The 18,199-nt window shown below is 42.4% G+C and overlaps 1 protein-coding gene across 2 annotated transcripts in view; it reads left to right on the top strand.

Annotated features, from left to right (window-relative positions):
• The first annotated feature begins 4,410 nt into the window (after positions 1 to 4,410).
• Positions 4,411 to 18,199, top strand: part of SOBP (sine oculis binding protein homolog) — a 166,093-nt gene continuing 152,304 nt past the window's right edge. Inside the window, exon 1 of one of the 2 annotated variants that reach the window (XM_070796005.1) lies at positions 4,411 to 4,789. In XM_070796005.1, coding sequence (XP_070652106.1) covers positions 4,694 to 4,789 — 96 coding nt within the window. In that variant the 5' untranslated portion in view covers positions 4,411 to 4,693. The remainder of the gene's footprint in view (positions 4,790 to 18,199) is intronic. The other variant, XM_070796004.1, reaches the window with a different exon arrangement.

Raw genomic sequence — 18,199 nt, 5'->3', positions numbered from 1 at the left:
AGTCCCAAACTGATCTTGTTTTAAGACTCTTAGATTTTCTGATATTTGATATTGAAGCATAACCTACCATAACCAAATACACCACTGTTTTGGAAAATATGTGATTTCTTCATATACCAACGTGGCGGGGGTGGGGGGAGCTGTTGTTACTTATAATTTAAAGAAGTATTATAAGATATGTCACAATTTCAGAGATGTTAAAATTTGAAAAATGTGGGCCTTAGATTATACAAAATACAAATTGTCAAAAGGAATATGTCAAAGTAGATTAGCATAGTGTCAAGAACTCCAAATCCAGAGTCGAAAAGAAAGTTATAGATTCAAATCCCAATACTTACTAGCTTAACTTAGCTTATGCAAGCCTTAGTTTCTTCATCTGTAAAATGGGGATCACAGTACATGCTGCCTTATAGGGTTCTGTGGATATTAGATGAGATAATTCTTATAATGTGTTCAGCATAGTAATTTTCCCACATATTTTAGTCTCCACATTTGGTTAGATTACAGAGCTTGTTCAAAATGAGCATTAATTTTAGACAATATACAAAAGTAAGTTTGTTATTATATCATACTAATCAATCAGCAAATATCTATTAATTTCTTTTAAGTCATGAAGACTAGGCCTCTGAGTTAGGTGTTCTTGGAGATAACAAAGAAGCAGATTGAGAGGTTGAGGGCTGAAGGCAAATCACACTGGGGTCTTCTTCCTATCTACTCTCTGAAGTATTTTCTGGATTTATCAGGCTAGAATGAACATTAAGAGCGACCTTGAAGAGTAAAAGTCATAAAAATGTATCTGAGGAATTAATGTAATGAAAGGTCAATCTTGTGCTTATTTTGGTGACTGGCAGGGCTAGTAAAGGGAATTTTTCTTTCAGGGTTTGTCTTGGATGTGCGCTTGAGTGTCTGTGTGTGTGTGAAAGAGAGAGGGCGCTAATGATTGGGAAGCATAAAGGTAATTCATAGAATAAAGGGTGGCTCTTCCAAGATAAGTAAGAGATTGTCCTGTCCACACTGGGTTATACTCTTACAGAGTGTCTGAAGTTATCCAGGGAACATTATTGGACTCATGATAATATCCAAATTCATAAAACAGCAACCCATTATATAATTGTCTTCATCTGTTCCCTGGTGGCTCAGATGGCAAAGAATCTTCCTGCAATGGGGGAGACCTGGGTTCAATCCCCTGGAGAAGGGAATGGCTACTCACTCCAGTATACTTGCCTGGAGAATTTCATGGACAGAGGAGCCTGGCAGTTCATGGGGTTGCAAAGAGTCAGACATGACAGAGCAACTTTGACTACATGTTGTCTTTGCTAAGATGTAAAAATCATAACTTCTGAGGTTTATTCAAGACTAAAACTCTCCTCACACATACTTTATGAGCTTTCATTCTGTCAATGATGACATGCATTGTGGATTCTAATTTGATGTTCTCACCTCAGTTTTCTGGAAGACATGTGCCTGTGAAGGAACAGGTGGCTGATTAATATGATTATTTGTATTAAATGCCTGAACTATGGCAGAGCAAGTAATTTTCTTTAAAGGAAGTGTAGCTGCCTCTAAATATAACTCTGGGCTACAGTTCACCTTTTCTGTTTATTTTATTCTTAACTTGTGAAACTGTATCTTAGGACTTGGGGTATATAACCTGTTATTTGATATCAACTAAACAACTGTGAATCAATTGTAATGGTTCTGGCACCAAAGGAAACAGAGGGGACTTAAATATGTCTCCAGAAGACAAAAAGCTTTTTTCTGTGTACACTTTACAACATACCTTTCCACAGTTATTTAAAAGTTAAAAAAAAAAAAAAAAAAAGTTTTCTCACTACTTCTCATTAAAAACCGAGAGGACAAAACAGAGAAAACTAACTCCAACCCACATCCTATTTATCAGATGTTTTGGATGAAATTCAGTTTGAAAAATCAAAAAGATTTCTTCTTCTCTCTCTTCCAGCAATGGCATTAGGATGCTTATTTCTCACTGAGAAATACACCCACTCTCACACACTCATTTAAAAATGAGAATGTTGTGTTAGCGTTCCAGGAAGGGGGCGGGGGTTAGCGCAAACAGGTTTTGGCTCCTCCCGGTATTCTCGCTGTCTGGATGGTCTTGGGTCCCACTGTGGGTTCCTGAGGACTCCTGGCCCTAGCTGGCCACAGCACTTGGGCTCAAAACCGGTGTATACCTGGGTACGCTCCCAGAGGCTACCGTAAAAAACCTCCAACTCTTGTACTGCAGAGCACTCCCTAATACTTCAACGGTCCTCTTGAGTTTTTCTCGTCCGGGATAACCGCCCCAGGATTTTTCACTTTCCTTGGGGCAAGGGTTTCGCGTGGACCCCTTTCAGGAGCGGAGCCCGGTTTGGCCCCGCTGCTTCTGGCCTCTTGGCTCGCCTGGGATCCACGAGCCACGCGGAGCGGGGTGCGGCTTCTCCTCTTTCTCCAGACAGGGAAGAGAAGAGACGAAAGGAGGTGCTCAGCTCTCCTGGGTACACGCCCAAGCATCTGTAATTTGACCTTTACGAAACAAAACGATGCTAAACGGCAAAATAGCCAACGTGGAGGTACTCAGTCCTCCCGAGTACGCTCCCAAAGAGCTCTAATTCAACGTTTAAAAAAAAAAAAAACAATGCCAAGATGCAAATTAGGCAGCGTAATACCCAGGATGAGCCTCGTTTGACAGGCCAAACTGAGATTTTAATGGAGAGCTTACTCATATCCTGCACACCGAATTCATTCTTTTAGTAAAAATTTAGTTAAAAAAATTTTTTTAATTGTGCAATTTTAAGTTCCACCACTGTCACAGTGCACACTCTACAATAACACTGAATGGAACAATGGACACCCCCATATCGCATTGTGTCAGGTAATTACGAAGTGTCGCGGCGCGGGAAACCGAAGCCGGGAACCTCAGCTTGTCCCCCGCCGCGTGTACGAGGCGTTTAGAGCTGCGTGTCTCACCGAAAACTCATCAAACCGTTTAGGCCACTGCCTCGACCCAAAGAGGGACAAACGCCATCCGAGCCTGGCCCCGGGCGTAGACGCAGAGGGCCAAAGGGGAGGCGCGCCAGCGCAGGGGGAGCGAGGTCGACTTGAGAGAAGATGCGCGCAGGGCAGTCGAGGGCAAAGAGTCACCCAGCGGGTGGGGAAGGGTCCCGCCGGAGGTGGCCAGGTAGTCCTGGTCTCTGGAGAATGGAACCCCACGCGGGACGCTGCACTCCCAGCGGCATCTAATCTTGGGGGGCTGGTTTATATCAAGCGCACCGGGAGACGGGTGCGCACGGGGTAACGCTGTTAACTTTGTAGTGAGACAAAACACACGTGTGTGTGTATGTATGTGTGAGCGAGAACTGGAGGGAAAAGAAAGAAAAGAAAGAGCAGGGAGCTGTAGGCCGAGATGTCCTACTTCTAAGTGGTTCGTTGGGAGGCAAAAGCTTTCTTGCAAGCGCAGTCGTCACCCGCGCCGCGTTGGGGACCAGCCGAGCAAGGCGCAGGGATCTCCAAGGGGCCTCCAGCCTCCAGAGCCCTGGGGTGGCCCCCAGAAGGCGACACTGTCCCCGACAGCTGTGGGGAGGTCAGGACTGTGGTTTGCTTTTCCCGAGACCCCGACCTTGCCATCCGAAGGGGGCGAGCTCAGTCTGCTTTCTTCTGGGCAGGGGGCGGAAAGCGGCCTTCTATCAACGCGACCTCTGGTCCCCACGCCCTCCCACCGCCCTATCTCCTCCCCGCAACCCCATTCATTTTTCCTAAGCAGCTTCCAGTTCGGGCTCAAAACCCAACTCCAAGCCCACCCGAGAGCTCATCACGGAGCTGAAGGGGGCGGCCGGGGTCGGAGCGGGGCCCCGGGGGGCATCGTACCGAGGTAGCGGCCGCGAGGGGCGCCGTGTCCCGCCGGGGCCGGCCTCGGATGAGCCCGGCGGCCGCGAGCAGCCCCCCGGAGCCGCGCAGCATCCGCGTCTACTGTGACGGTGGAAGCCACGCCCGCTCGGGAGCTGGGGGCTGTCCTAGCGCCCCCCCCACTACCTTTCCCCCGCCCGCCCCCTGCTCCCGGCGCCGGCCCCCGGCCCGCCCCCGGCTCGGCTCGCGGGAGGCGCTGGGTGCCTGGGCTGGCGCGCTCTCCCGGGCGCGCACACACATACACACACACACACACACACACGCACACACACACACATCCACGCACGCACGCCCAGAGCCGCTGTCTCCGCGCCGGGCCCTCGTCCCCCTCGCCCATGCAGACGGACAGAGCGCCGGAAGATGGCTGACGACTCCACGGGGCACCGAGGATGCAGCCCGGCGGCGGCGTTGGCGGCGGGAGCGGCGGCGGGAGCAGCAGAAGCAGCGGCGGCGGCAGCGGCAGCGTTGGCGGCAGCGGCGGCGTTGGCGGCGGCGGCGGCGGGAGCCGGAGCGGCGGCGGCGGCGGCATCCCCGAGACCCCTCGAGCTACCTTTCCCTCTGACAGCCACTGACGTTCTCCGCCGCTAGAAGAGACCGCGCTTCTCCGGAGCCTGCCTCCCCTCCTCCCCCGCCCAGCCCCGCGCCCAACCCCGGCCCCGGCCCCGCCAGCACCGCTACCTCCGCCAGCACCGCCACCATCAGCACCACCTCCACCACCGCCACCACCACCACCACCACCGCCGGCGGCGGCAGCAGCCATTTCATCTCCACCGAAACCAGACACAAAAACATGGCAGAAATGGAGAAAGAAGGGAGACCTCCGGAAAATAAAAGGAGCAGGAAACCGGCTCACCCAGTGAAAAGGGAGATCAATGAGGAAATGAAGGTATTTTTTGGACTTCGGGACCAGAGAGCTTGAGCTCTTTCTTCCGCCCGCTCCCTTTGGGCTGTTGTATGGATTTTTTTGGGAGGGGGGAGGGGGTGTAAGAGGAGCGCTTGTCAGTTTCCGTAGGATGCCCTGAACGACTCAGCTCCTCCTCCAGGTGCAAAACAGAGGCCAACTGTCGGGCTGCATCCCGGAGATTTGCCTGCCTCGGATTTGATGGGGGTGGGGGTGAGGGGCGACCGGGAAACCACAGACTCTTTAACCTTATAAACCCCAGTTTGGGACAGGCGCGTTTCAGGGAGGAGGGGACCCGGAGCCCAAGTTGAGGGTGGGTATGGTGAAGAGGCTTTCCTGGTCGGTGGGGTAGTTTTTTTTCCCCTCTTCTTCGGCAGCCATCCCCGGATCCCTCCAAAGTTAGGAAGCCGCCGAGCCAAGGGTACCCCGGGAGCGCTCGATTCCACCCCCCTCTTCCTAGTTCATCTCCCGGTTCCTCCGTACCGCTTCCTAGTAGCCTGCTGCATCGGTGTAAAGGGGCTGTCAGTGCCGTGGCGAGTTGTGGCCCGAGCGGCGCGGGTCTAGGTACCGTTTTTGACGGCCGGTTCGCCTCGCCAGCCCCTGCTAGCTCCTCTCACTAGGTTGCCTCCGCCTCCCTCTCAGCCTTTGCATGCTTCACTTCCCAGTTTAAGCAGACCCGGGCAAGCCCTGCTGAAAAGATAGCTGTCTGAGGGGCGGCCTTCGCAGAGCGCCTGCCCATTGTTCGGAAAGGCCGGCCCGGAGTGCTGTTGGCGAGGCCGGGCTCCCCGCCAGGCCAGCGGTGCTCCAGAGGTGGCGAGCGCGGCAGCCTGGCGCTCCAGCTGTTCGCGTTGGAGTGATTGCACAAGAGCCCCGCTCAGCTCCGGATCCCCCTCGTCCCCCTTCACCCCCACCAACTTATTTTCCATGAAGTTGCAGCTTTTGCCCGGTGAGGGTTTTGTTTTGTGTTGATTTCACGAGTCTCCCTTGATTTTTATTTTTAATGTTTTATTTGTAATTTTTGTCTTTCTGTGAGTTACAAGCAAGTAGCAGATTTCAGGGAGGACTTTGGTTTTCATTCTGCAGCCCTCTTGGTGTTCCACATCTTCTGCATAGAATCCTTAACACTGCCCACTGATTTGGTCTGGTTGGTTAAGTTGGTATTTAAAAGACAAACGAGGAAAATGGCAAGCAACTAAGTAAAATCTATTGCAATTTGACATCGTCTTGATTAGAACAAGCATATTCTAGAGAGTGCCTTGAAAGGGGCCCATGGATAATAATACTATTTATATTATCATATAGTACCTAGGTGTGTATGGTTAGCGTTCCTTTCTTTCAGAAAATGTCTGTAGCAATCAACGTTTTGGAATAAGAGTTTTTTGATTTCTGGGTGAGGAACTTAGCACCTGGAAGCGTGCGGTGCAGCTTCAGTCCAAGGAGAGTTAAGGAAGATTTGCCTTAGAAATCAGTGCCATTCCTTGTGATGGAAACCACCACTGATTCCATTGATAGTTTTGTTGTTTTTTTTTTAAGATACTGGTAGGAGTTGTCTTCCCATGGGGGCTGGAATTCAGTTTAGGATAACCATTCTTCCTCACTCACCCTTCCCTCCTGTCTTGCATTTCCAGATTACTTTTCTGTTTCATTTTAGATTGGGCTTGGAGGAAGAGGAGGGAGGTGAAGCCACCAAGAAATCACAGTGTGCACTGGCCCTTTAAAACACTCTGCCTAATGTGATCTATATGGATGGCAGCTTTTAAGTTTCATAGGTTCTAGGATTACAAATTAGCTAATTTTAATCAAAACATGTGAAATGTTATCCCGGCTGGATATAAAGGCTGACTGTGCTCGATGCTTGGGGCTCACGTTGTTGACTTTGGCTGCAGGAGCACTCCGTGGTTTGGGAGATAGTTGTCCTTCTACAGTATAACAGATGTTTGTCTGAACTGGTGAGGAAGAAACAAAAACAACATTGTGTGAAGGGGAAAAATTACACAATTTTTAGCCAGTGCTGCAGGACTAAGTATGGAATTAACCTTCGTGCACAGAATTTCCTCTTTTTAAAATGTTATTTTTCTTCCAAATCGCCATCTACTATTTGAAGTTTTAATCCTTGTCATTTCAGTACAGAGTAGCATTAAATAAGAAGTTTTATGCAGCAAATAATTCAATTGCTTGAAGGATCCATATTTTTTCCCTAGTTTGGAACAATGTGTAAGAGACCCCAGGTCAAAATCTTTAGTCAGGTCAGTGCACAGCACGCCAGTGAGTGATGAAATCCCATTTCTAGAGCAATTCTTCAGTATGCATTCTTCTAATATAATAGCGCCCAAAGTTCTCATTTTTAAAGTGATTTCTCAAAGTCAAAAGGTGGGTTATCTTGAACTCATCAATATTTTATGCTTTTAATATTAATAACCACATCCATAAAGCCCCTCCCCAAACCTCCTGGTATTACTGCCTCTCCATTTCCCCAAACCTAAATTGTAGAGTAATGCAACAAGTTGATTGCCCTATGTAAAAATATGTGCAACAAAATGTCACCGAGAACACAATGTGGCCTTGTGCAGCTTCGTATCGGTGCTGCTGGAGCTGCCTGGCTGTGTTTGCCTTCATCTGAACGGCTTTCATCTGGACCAGCGTAAACTAAGCTCTGGTAAGTAATCACTGCCCGGCAGAAAGAAAGGAATGTATACAGCTAGCCCGGCCTAAGCTGTAAAAACGGAAACCTGAGCCCCCACCGGGGATCACGTATCAAGGCTTGAAGGTAGGGGAAATGAAAGGGGGAAAGAGGAGAGAGCGAATGCAAAAGTCAGCCTGGGAAGTGGAGGATCAGGAGGAGGCCCCCCTTAGGGAGAGTTGGCTCAGGGATTAGGGAATTTTATCGTGGTGTACAGTGACCTACTCAGGTTTCAACACTGCTTGGATCAAGTTGCTTCTCTGTGAGCTGAAAGAAAAAGGACTGGTGTGTATGTGATTTTTTTTCCCCTTGGGGTAATAGAAAGGACATTGGTACAAGTGTCTATTTTAAGTACAGCAAATGCAGGGCACTGAAAATGAGCACCAAAACTGCCTCATCATAGAGACTTCAAGATTTCCTAATTGAGATAGTCACACATTTATTTAAAAATGGACGGAGAAGACAAACTGGCAGAGGTTTAGCTGACACCAGTAATGTCATTGGAGATTGTCTTCATGTGGCTAGAAGCTAATGTTGGTTGCTGTTTCACTAGATCAGATATTGAGTTACATTTTCCTTATCACTGGTGTAATGTACATGGCAGTTGTAACAAATTTAAATTTGATACAATATAATTTTGTGTGTGAAAAGTACATGACTTGGCATAGCTTGCCTTTAGTGTCCTCTAGTGAAAATATCTTCAAGTAGAAATGTTTGTCTCATTATGATCTTTACTATGTTTCATTATCTTTCCTTTCCCCCACTTCATCCTGGTTTTTCTTAATTAAAAAGACTTGTTACATTACCGTACTTACAATCAGTCTGACTTGTTTAGTAAGTGACCAATAGAGGGAATTTTAAACAATCAGATGGCAATTCAATTTATATTTTGAGTACTTTCGGTTTCTAAAGTGAATATTGTGATTGTATCTAATGTAATATACCTTCAATATATTGTTAGCTCACATGAATCATAATAAGTGGCCCTTAGGAGGAAATTTGACATATGGAAGTGTTAATTTGTTTCAGGAGTTCATCCAGAACATAATATAGAAACTAGATGTAATATTGGATGTGTAAATGTACATATATGAGTAAGTGTAAATATAGTTGCACTTAAGGGTATGTATTTTATATGCAGAGATCTTGGTGAGCATGAACATGATTAGTGACTAGCAAACAGTAATACAGCTCAAAAAAGTCTAAGCTATGAGTAGAGATAATGAGTCAGATTTTCATCTTCTAAAACTCTTTGACAAAACCAATGTGATTAGATCATGCACTCTGCCCTGGAAACTTTCCTAAACAAACCAAAATTAACGCATTTACAATGTTTGGCTTCCTTATCAATTGCTCAGGTACAGGATAAGCTGTGTTACATGTCTTAGGTTCTTTGCTGAAGAAGTTCTCTGTCTATAAATATTCTTAATAAGTAATTTGTACCTAAAATTATGCTTCAGTCCTAATGTTAGAGTCAGGCACATCTGTTAGAGTTTAGTAGTAAACCCACCATAAGATTTTCTAGTTTAGTTTCTGATGGTCCCCATTTGGCATTAAAAATGACCTGTGTTAATTGCATAGACAATAAAGCAAGTTGCAGAGTTGAGCTTGTGAGTGTGGTGATTTAAATAGCTTGTCATAAAATAAAACAGTGATATCAGAATGTGGATTGGAAAAGTCAGCATGTTTAAGGTTGAAACCAGCTCATTACTAAAACAGGTATATTTTAAGATTTGCTCCTGAAACTCCATCCTGATGTCAGAAACAGTAAGTCTCAGGAACCTAGGAAGTGGGCTTGGGACCAGATCTCACTGTGGCATTCACAAATTATGTCAGACCTCCCTGGCTAAGAAGTGGTCTGGGGTGTGCTGTGCGGCAGGGCTGGGAACTTATGTCAGGTGGGACATGGCCCTTGCCCCTTGGGAGCTGGTATAGGATGTTCCCTAGCCCACTGGCCTTGTCCTCTGCGTTGCTCTCAGTTGTCCTGCTCAAGGCTCTAGTCTCAACCCATAAGAGAAGTTCCTGGGAGGGCAGAAAGAGCTATGAATCCTGCTCTGTTCAAACTTGGAGTTTTCTGAAGAGTCTCTTTCTCCATCTGTGAACCTGTGAGGATGATGTGTGGTAGAGCAAGACTCTCTAAGCCTTACTCAACTCACAGGTTCCAGAGAGGAGGAAATGGAAAGGAACCATTCCACTTCCTCCCGAATCTGAAATAAACATTTGAACTAGAAGAAAATGAGTCTGACAGACTCATTCCCTTCTGCGTTTCCTGCCTCTGTGCTTGCCAAGCACTGCTCTGAGAAGCCAAGCTCTACTCTCCTTGTGTGAAAGACAGACTCATAGAAACCAAGAGGTAACAGAGTTTTTAAAGGAAGTCAAAAAACAGGCCTCAAAAAGGGCAAATATCAGTGAATACACACTACAAGTGACTGTTTGAAAATGGAGAGTTCAGGGAAATAGACTATCTTGCTAGGGTGACCAGACTTCTTATATCTTCTAAGGAAGTATTCTTTTTATTGAGTCTTTATACTTTTTCTTTTGAAAAAATTATTAGAAGTAGTAGAAGGTGGATCCTTTAAAAATCTCAGAAGTCTAAAACTTCCTTTTGTGGAATGGGAAGTCAGCCACATTTACACTCCTAAGCTAATAAGATTATTGAATATTTTCCTAAAAGAAAAGAGATATTCCAGGGTAGAATGGAAAAAAAAAAAAAGCAACTTTGTTTTTGATGGTGCCAATTGAAACATGTAAACAGACATGAAAGCCTGAGGTGGGTGAAATTTGTTAAATGTATATTATCGAATCTGTAGACCGATGGGTGTTAATATCTCTTATATAACCAAACGTCTGTGGAACTCCTGCTTTAAGGCTAGTGGCTTTGGGATGGACAGGAAAACAATGTCACAAGTCTTGGTGATTTTGAAGCCAGTGCTGCAGCTGTGAATAGGACACAGCTGCCCACAGCTGCACACCTGCTATGCCCGCCAAAGTGTTAGCCCAAGGGCTGGCCTCCACGATTTCACACATTTGTTTGACCTTTTTAGGACATTTGATGTCCTGGCCACAGATTAAAACATGGGGTCATCATTGTCTACTCCATGTCACAACAAGACAGTGAAGCAACGTAGATTTTTACATGTGGAAACACACACATTTTGGTTTCATGTGATAATTATACAACCTTCCTATTGAGACTGTGTCAGCAAGAGAGCAAGACTTTCTCCTCAAGCCTGCTCCAGGTCGGAGCTGGACTTTAGTGTTCTGATGTATCCCCTGCCCTTAGAACCGTGTTATAATCCTTGGTCTTGGCTGAGAACAATGCTGCAAAGTGACCCAAATGGAGCTCAGTGACCTTCTTCAAAGGATTTCAGGCCAAGAATCTGTGTGTGGTTCAGGGACAAACAACAGGGTCAATGGGTGCAGTCTGCATACAGAGTATGAATCTGGCAGCTCTTCATGACATTCATGTGAATGATTCTCTAATGAGACGTCTGTGTCAGTGGCTTTTCCTTAAGCTGCCTTCTGATCCTGTGAAGTCATGAGCATGGAGGTAGTTTGTAGTCTGTAGACACTTCTTTTCCACTACCTAAATTTTACCTCCTTCTTGCTAAAACCTTTAAAATGAAACTGATCCATTAGATCTGTGTTAAGAGAGATGACTTCAAGTTGAACCAACTTGAATTCCCAACAGTCTGAGAGTGCTTGTTAACATTGGATGTTATATTTTTTTTTAAATTTCAGATCTAGGGGATAGATAGAGCTAGAAACTGATTTCTAATTAAGTTTAATTCCTACTTCCTACAGAAGAAATTGCGTCTCTTCTACGGCTTCCTCCCCCGAGCCCTTTGAGTTCAGTTCAGTTCAGTTGCTCAGTCATGTCCGACTCTTTGTGACCCCATGGACTGCAGCACGCCAGGCTTCCCTGTCCATCACCAACTCCTGGAGCTTACTCAAACTCACGTCCATCAAGTTGGTGATGCCATCCAACCATCTCATCCTCTGTCGTCCCCAACCCTTTAAAAATCTTAATTAGCAAGTCCAATGATGCTTAATAGAAATCTACTTTACTACTCAGTCAGAACACATGGAGGTGAAAAGGGAGATAAAATATTTTCCAGAAATAACCATCATTCTATTATTTATAACCTTAACTGGTAGAGATACTAGCATTTCTTTCCCCGCCTTGTAAATTGTTCAGGACTGGGGGTTTCCTTTTCCTTTGAAAGTATTTCTCATATGCTCCACTTTCTTCGATAATGTGTGTCAGAATGTTTTGAAGTTAAGTAATGTAACTGACAGATCCTTTTTACTGTCATTAAGACTATGAATATGACTGACATGGTTGTCTGTGAGAAGACTATGTGTTAATTTTTAATTAAAACTATTTTTTTATTTTTATAAATAATCATAGGCATGACAGAAATAGCAGAATAAGCAATACAAATAGCAAAAAAAGAAAAACAAAGGCTATAATTTTCCCACCCAGACACAATTACTGTCAACATTTTGATGTATGTCTTTCCATGTTCTTCTTTATGTATGATACATTTTTAAAAAATGGTCTTATAATGTATTAGCCTTCCTTTTTGAATTTAATATAGTGTTAACAGTTTTTCATGGCAGTAAAAATTTATCCACAGAATATTTTAGTGGCAAAATAGTATTCCGTCTTAGTAATTTTATGACTAAGCTATATTTATTTAACCAAATTCTGATTGTGTTTAGTTTATTTCTAAGAAAACAACACTGAACATGCATTGTTTTGCACATATATCCTTAGAATAGTTTATACCTAGAAATAAATAAAATTGCTGAATCAAAGGGTATGTAAATTCTTCAGCTTTTATTGCATACAGTCAAGTTACCTTTTCTAAAAAATGAATCAACTTGAATTCCTAATAGTTTGAGGATGTTCATTAACATTAGATGGTATAGTTTTTTAAACTTTCACACATTTTTTTTTTAGAATCATGTGTCCTGAATTTTGTTTCTATATTTACACATTAGAAAAATATGGAAAAATCATATTTCTATATTTACACATTCAAAAAAATATTTGTGGATGTATCCACATTTATTGATTAGCTCCTAAGTGCTGGGCATTGTGCTGGATGAGGCATAAAATGAAATAAAAAGTTTCTGCCCTCAGATAACTTACAGTGTGTTTGTGAGGGAGGATATATTTTACTAGCACTGGAAAGGGATATAGGACTTGGAGTGAAATGGAAATTATATTTGTGAGAAGAGGGAGAATGTGGCTTTCCCCTCATTTGAATGAATGATTGGGAGCTTTCCGAAAACTTTCTGCTTTCTTGGGTAGGATACCAAGTTGAAAACAAATCGACATTTGGTTATGCAAGGCCTGAGATGAAAGACATCAGTGACGCCCACCCTATATTTTAAAGTTGGATTGGTGTGTTCAAAATAAAATCATTAGTCCTCTTTGAAGACCTTGAAGTACTTTCATTTCAGAAGTATTTTGAGATTTTTGTAATTACTGTGATTTTCAAAATGACTTGAAGTCAAGTCTTTATTGTTTACCTGGTAAAATGTTCAATTAAAAACCATTTAGATTGAACTTTGACATGCATACAGTATTTCTAGTTGAGTAAGGAGAATGTCTAATGAATGTCCTGAGAATTAAATTCCAATGAAAGTAAATTTTGCCAGCGTAGAAAGAACTCAGAGGAATAAGGAAAAGTAAACTTTCCCATCTTTCTACTATTTATTATTTCCACCTTTTTTTTAATTCTAGGAAAAGATCATGCTTTCAGACTAAATGTTAGAATTTTCTTCTTTCTTTAGGAACCCTGGAGATGAGAGGGGGATCTGAAAGGGAGAGGAAGGGTATGGGGGTAAAGTATTAAAAGTGCAAAGCCATTAGAGTCAGATGTGATGTCAAAAAGTTGTCAAATGAGAAGATTAAATTTTAATTGTGAATTTAAGAACCACTATTCCAACAGTACAGATAATTAAGGAGAGTAGAGATCAATGACCAAATCAGAAAACAAGTTTACCAGAGGTAGATATGTCCTGGTTGGAAAGCTCTTTGTATGTGAAATTGACATCCTGTAATATGATTTCTTTGCAGTCCTTTGTTGGACCAAGGAAGTAGTTATTTTGGAGCTGCTGACACATTGGACTGAACAGAATTTATAGTAGAAAGAGTCCGGGCATAAGAATCAGAAGATCTATATTTTTGTTCTGACTTTACTAGGTGATCTCTCATGCCTGCCATTTACCTTCTGTATATTCCAGTTTTCTGTTGTAAAATGAGGATGTCACAGAGGTTCACCAAAAGTTTACTGTAGAAACCAAACACCTAACTTGCAGGGTTGTTGAAAGGAACAAGAGAGTTAAAGGATGTGGAAACACTGTCAAGTGCTATAAGAGTGTTAGACATTATCATTGTAATTATAGTGACCTATTTTCCAAACCCAAATTGGACCACATGGTATGAGAGAGGATTTTTGTGTCACTTCCAAGGGCGAGAGGCAGTCTGCAAAATGTGTTTTGGGTGCCAGAATATTGAAATTCTGGCACTTTTGGTGGTGTATGGGAACAATGATAAAATATTTGAGATAGTGGCTGTTCAGTGAAATTTATGGTGTGTGATCACTGTAATTATGATATTTCTTTGTGAAATGTATTTTGTTTCATGTGTAAGTAGTTCTTTGATTTCACAGAATCTTAGCGCTGGAAGGGTCTTTAAGAGACTGTACTTGAGTTTCCTGCTGTAAGTCTCCATGAGAAATTCTGGGTAAAGATTTTGGGGGAAACCAACTTTACAATTTCTATCAGTACAGTAGCTTGACCTTTTATTTGAACATCCTCACCTCAAAAATCTGTCTGCACTTAACTCTTATCACCTCAATTTTCTGGTAGAAAAACTTGAAAACCCTTATGGACCATAAACATTAAATTCACTTCTCTTAGAATATGTTATGTTTCTAGGATGGTTACTGCAAAAATCCATTTCATTTCCTTTGATTTAGCACCATAACGAGCCCATATGATGTCTAGCATCAAATTCTAAGTTTAAATTCTAAATCAAATTAAAAATTATTTATTCCTTGGGGTTCTTCAGTTTCTTAGTATAGTATAGTATATAAGACAGAGGTAATACCTATTTCTTGTAAGTTATACTACAAGAAACTTTGGTGTTTGTTTTCTCTTTTATCTTGTTCCTTTTTTTATGAAAGGTTTCAGATTTGTGGCTCAAGTCTTTACAAACCTTTTGTTTTCTGATCTTGCAATCATATATCTAAACATTAAGGTGTTTCTTTTTATTTTCAGTGATAAGAAAGGAAATGCTTGGAGTTTATTTTCACTGACATTTACAGTAACTCAAAAATCATGAAATAGATCACGTTCATATTGATTGTTCCATGAGGCCTCTGAGTTTTCAGCACAAACCATAAACTGAGTGATGCAGTTAAGGTGCCCAAATAATACAAATTGGGTATCAATAATCCAGTTGCAATTTCAGTTTTTACCCAAATGTTTGAAACTTCTGGATCCCATCCTTGGGATTGGTTCTGAAAGGCTGAAGGGATTTGCAGCTGGACTGAAACAAACAAAATCTGTATCCTTGACTGGGAAGTTGCTCCATGAATGATGCATCTGTAGCTTTTGTGTCACTTCCGAGGTTAGACACAACCAGCGAGAGGCACCCAGGATATAAATGGCCTAGAAAATTAGATATGGTGGCCAGCAGTTATCTTGTTGGCTCATTTCTCTTAGAGATTCAGGCAGACAGTATACATTACCAGTAGGATGGCTTGAACTTGGCTTTTAACACTGTTGGGAATTGTGGGGCTTTTGTTGTTGGTTTGTTTTTTAATGCAAGGTATAATCGTTATCCTTGAGGTTTCTGCTGCCAGACCCCTGCTGGAAGACCTCTGTTTGTGTACCTAGGACTGTCATTCTCCGTCAGGCACTCAGTTCAGTGCAAGAAATTGAGAGCTAGGGAAGACTGATACCTCATTCAATTAGGAATGTCTTTTGATTGAGTAGTGCAGTGTTTAGCTGAATCCTCCTCAGTGGTAGTCCAGAAGTTGCTGAGCTTATTATACATATCAATCATATCATCTTTGCACATTCATGAAAGGAATGTCTATTTAATGTGGACATGACCAGCCATCAGAGAGAATAAATGCCTCACTAAAGCTTGATATGGCTGACTGTTGGCCTTGTGGATGGTAACACTGAATCAATCTGTCTAGATTTTTAAAAAATTGCTTGTGCATTATACCATCACAGATTGACCCATTTGGAGCTCTGAGCTCAAGTGGGTACTAAAGCAAAAAGAAAAAAAGTCTAGCATCATGTAGGTGGATTGAAATGCCAGGGTTTTGTTTTTTTTTTTGTGGAGTAGTGTAATATCCTTTCTTTTTTATGCAACTCTGCTGAAATCTAAAGTGAAATTCAAAAGAACATGGAACTTGCATGTTGAGGCTGTGCGCTTGCTGGTTGAGCCTGGGTGCTTTGTTTCAGGTATAAATTATACATCCCAGAGTAATTCAGAAATGACAACTTCTAGGGAGAATGAGAAAAGATTCTTTGAGTCACAGAGTAGGTTAAAATATATAGCTTTTCTAACTCCATCTAGGGTGCTCAGGCTGTCTTGCCTGATAAAGATGCCTTAAAAAATTTAGATGCCTTAAAAAAATTAAGGTCCATCTAGTCCAGGCTATGGTTTTTCCAGTGGTCACATATGGATGTGAGAGTTGGACTATAAAGAAAGCTGAGCGCCGAAGAACGATGCTTTTGAACTGTGGTGTTGGAGAAGACTCTTGAGAGTCCCTTGGACTGCAAGGAGATCCAACATGTCCATTCTGAAGATCAGTCCTGGGTGTTCATTGGAAGGACTTATGTTGAAGCTGAAACTCCAATACTTTGGCCACCTGATGCAAAGAGCTGACTCATTGGAAAAGACCCTGATGCTGGGAGGGATTGAAGGCAGGAGGAAAAGGGGACGACAGAGGATGAGATGGTTGGATGGCATCACCGACTCGATGGACATGGGCTTGGGTGGACTCCGGGAGTTGGTAATGGACAGGGAGGCCTGGCGTGCTGCAGTTCATGGGGTTGCAAAGAGTTGGACACAACTGAGCAACTGAACTGAACTGAAAAAAATCCATTCAGCAAGCATTTATTAAGCTCTTACCCTATGGTATAGGATTCTTCCTTCTATTAATTTTTCCAGTTTTATTGAGATATAATTGACAGAAAACATTGTATAAGTTTAAGGTGTACAATGTGTTGGTTTCATACATTTATATATTGTAAAATGACTACAACCACAATATTAGCTACCATCTCTATCCTGTAACATAGTTACCTTTTTTACAGTGAAAAGACATAGAATCAACTCTCTCAGCAGCATTCAAGTGTATGATAGTGTCCTTAGCTACAATCACCGTAGTATGCACCATTCTGTACTATACCCTTTGACCAGTCTCCTCATTTCTGCCACCCCTCAGCCCCGGTAATCCCTTCTCTACTCTGCGTTTCTCAGATAGAAATACTTTAAGGCACCCGCAAGAATTAAGACCTAGCATTTGTTAAGTTCATTAAAAATAGTCACCTGGTAGTATAAGCTTTAAATTTGTTCAACTATTATTTACCCATTATTTCCACAGCTTGACATCTATACTAACAACAATAATAATACCTTACATTTATAGAGTTGTCCCTCCAAATCCACAGGGGATTGGTTTCAGGGCATCCCACCTCCACACTGGAATACCAGATTCTTCAGTACTCAAGTCCCTTGTGTGAAATGGTGTAGCATTTTCATATAACCTATGTGCATCCCTACCATATACTTTAACTCATCTCTAGATTATTTATAATACCTAATATAAATGCTAGGTAAAGAGTTGTAAGTACAATATAAGTGCTATGTAAATAGTTGCCAGCATGACAAAGTCAAGTTTTGCTTTTTGGAAATTTCTGAAAATTTTTTCCTAAATATTTTCCACAGGGGTAACTTGAATCTGTGGATAAGGAACCTGCAGATACGGAGGGCTGATTGTATATTGATTTGTAGTTCATAAAGTGTTTTCGTGTGTTATCCAAAATCTGAGCTGACTAGTAACCTCAAAGTTATTAGGTGCTTTTATGTTATTTATCAGAAGACAATCATAGTGACCTTTGATTTCATGGGGAAAGAATCCGTCACTAATGGAATTCATAAAGGAAATTATGCTTTGATGTTTAAAGACTACTGTTACAAAAGGTAAAATTAAAAAGGAAAACCCCTGTAGCCTATTCAGCTCCCTAGATGGTAGTGGTTGACAGTCAAGGAATTATTTCTTTGCTGAGATTTTGCTTTACCTGAGATCAGAGTCATGTTAAGAAACAAGGCAATTCTAATTTAAATTAATCTGAGCCACAAAATGCTCGATTGTTTTCAGTTTCAATATCTCTCCTTAGCTGTTTTCGTACTTTTACCTTTCAATATTTTCGTATTAGTTCAAGATACAGACTCTGCAGAAGGATATGCCAAAATATGACTTCCTATTCTTAAGCAAAACTGACAAATGCCTTTTTTCTTATTATCTTTAAATTGCAAATGTCTGAAGGCCTGTCATAATTGGATGTGTCATCCTGAGATTTAAATGCACGACAGTTTTCAAACGTGATTTGAAAAATGAACATGACTCTAATGAAGGAAGGGCGAGGCTGGCAGAACACAGGATGGTGCTAAT

This window comes from Bos indicus, chromosome 9 (genome assembly GCF_029378745.1).
Source record: "Bos indicus isolate NIAB-ARS_2022 breed Sahiwal x Tharparkar chromosome 9, NIAB-ARS_B.indTharparkar_mat_pri_1.0, whole genome shotgun sequence".
Lineage (NCBI taxonomy): Eukaryota > Metazoa > Chordata > Mammalia > Artiodactyla > Bovidae > Bos > Bos indicus.
The sequence above is the reverse complement of the archived record's forward strand: the minus strand, read 5'-3'. Positions and strand labels throughout refer to the sequence as shown.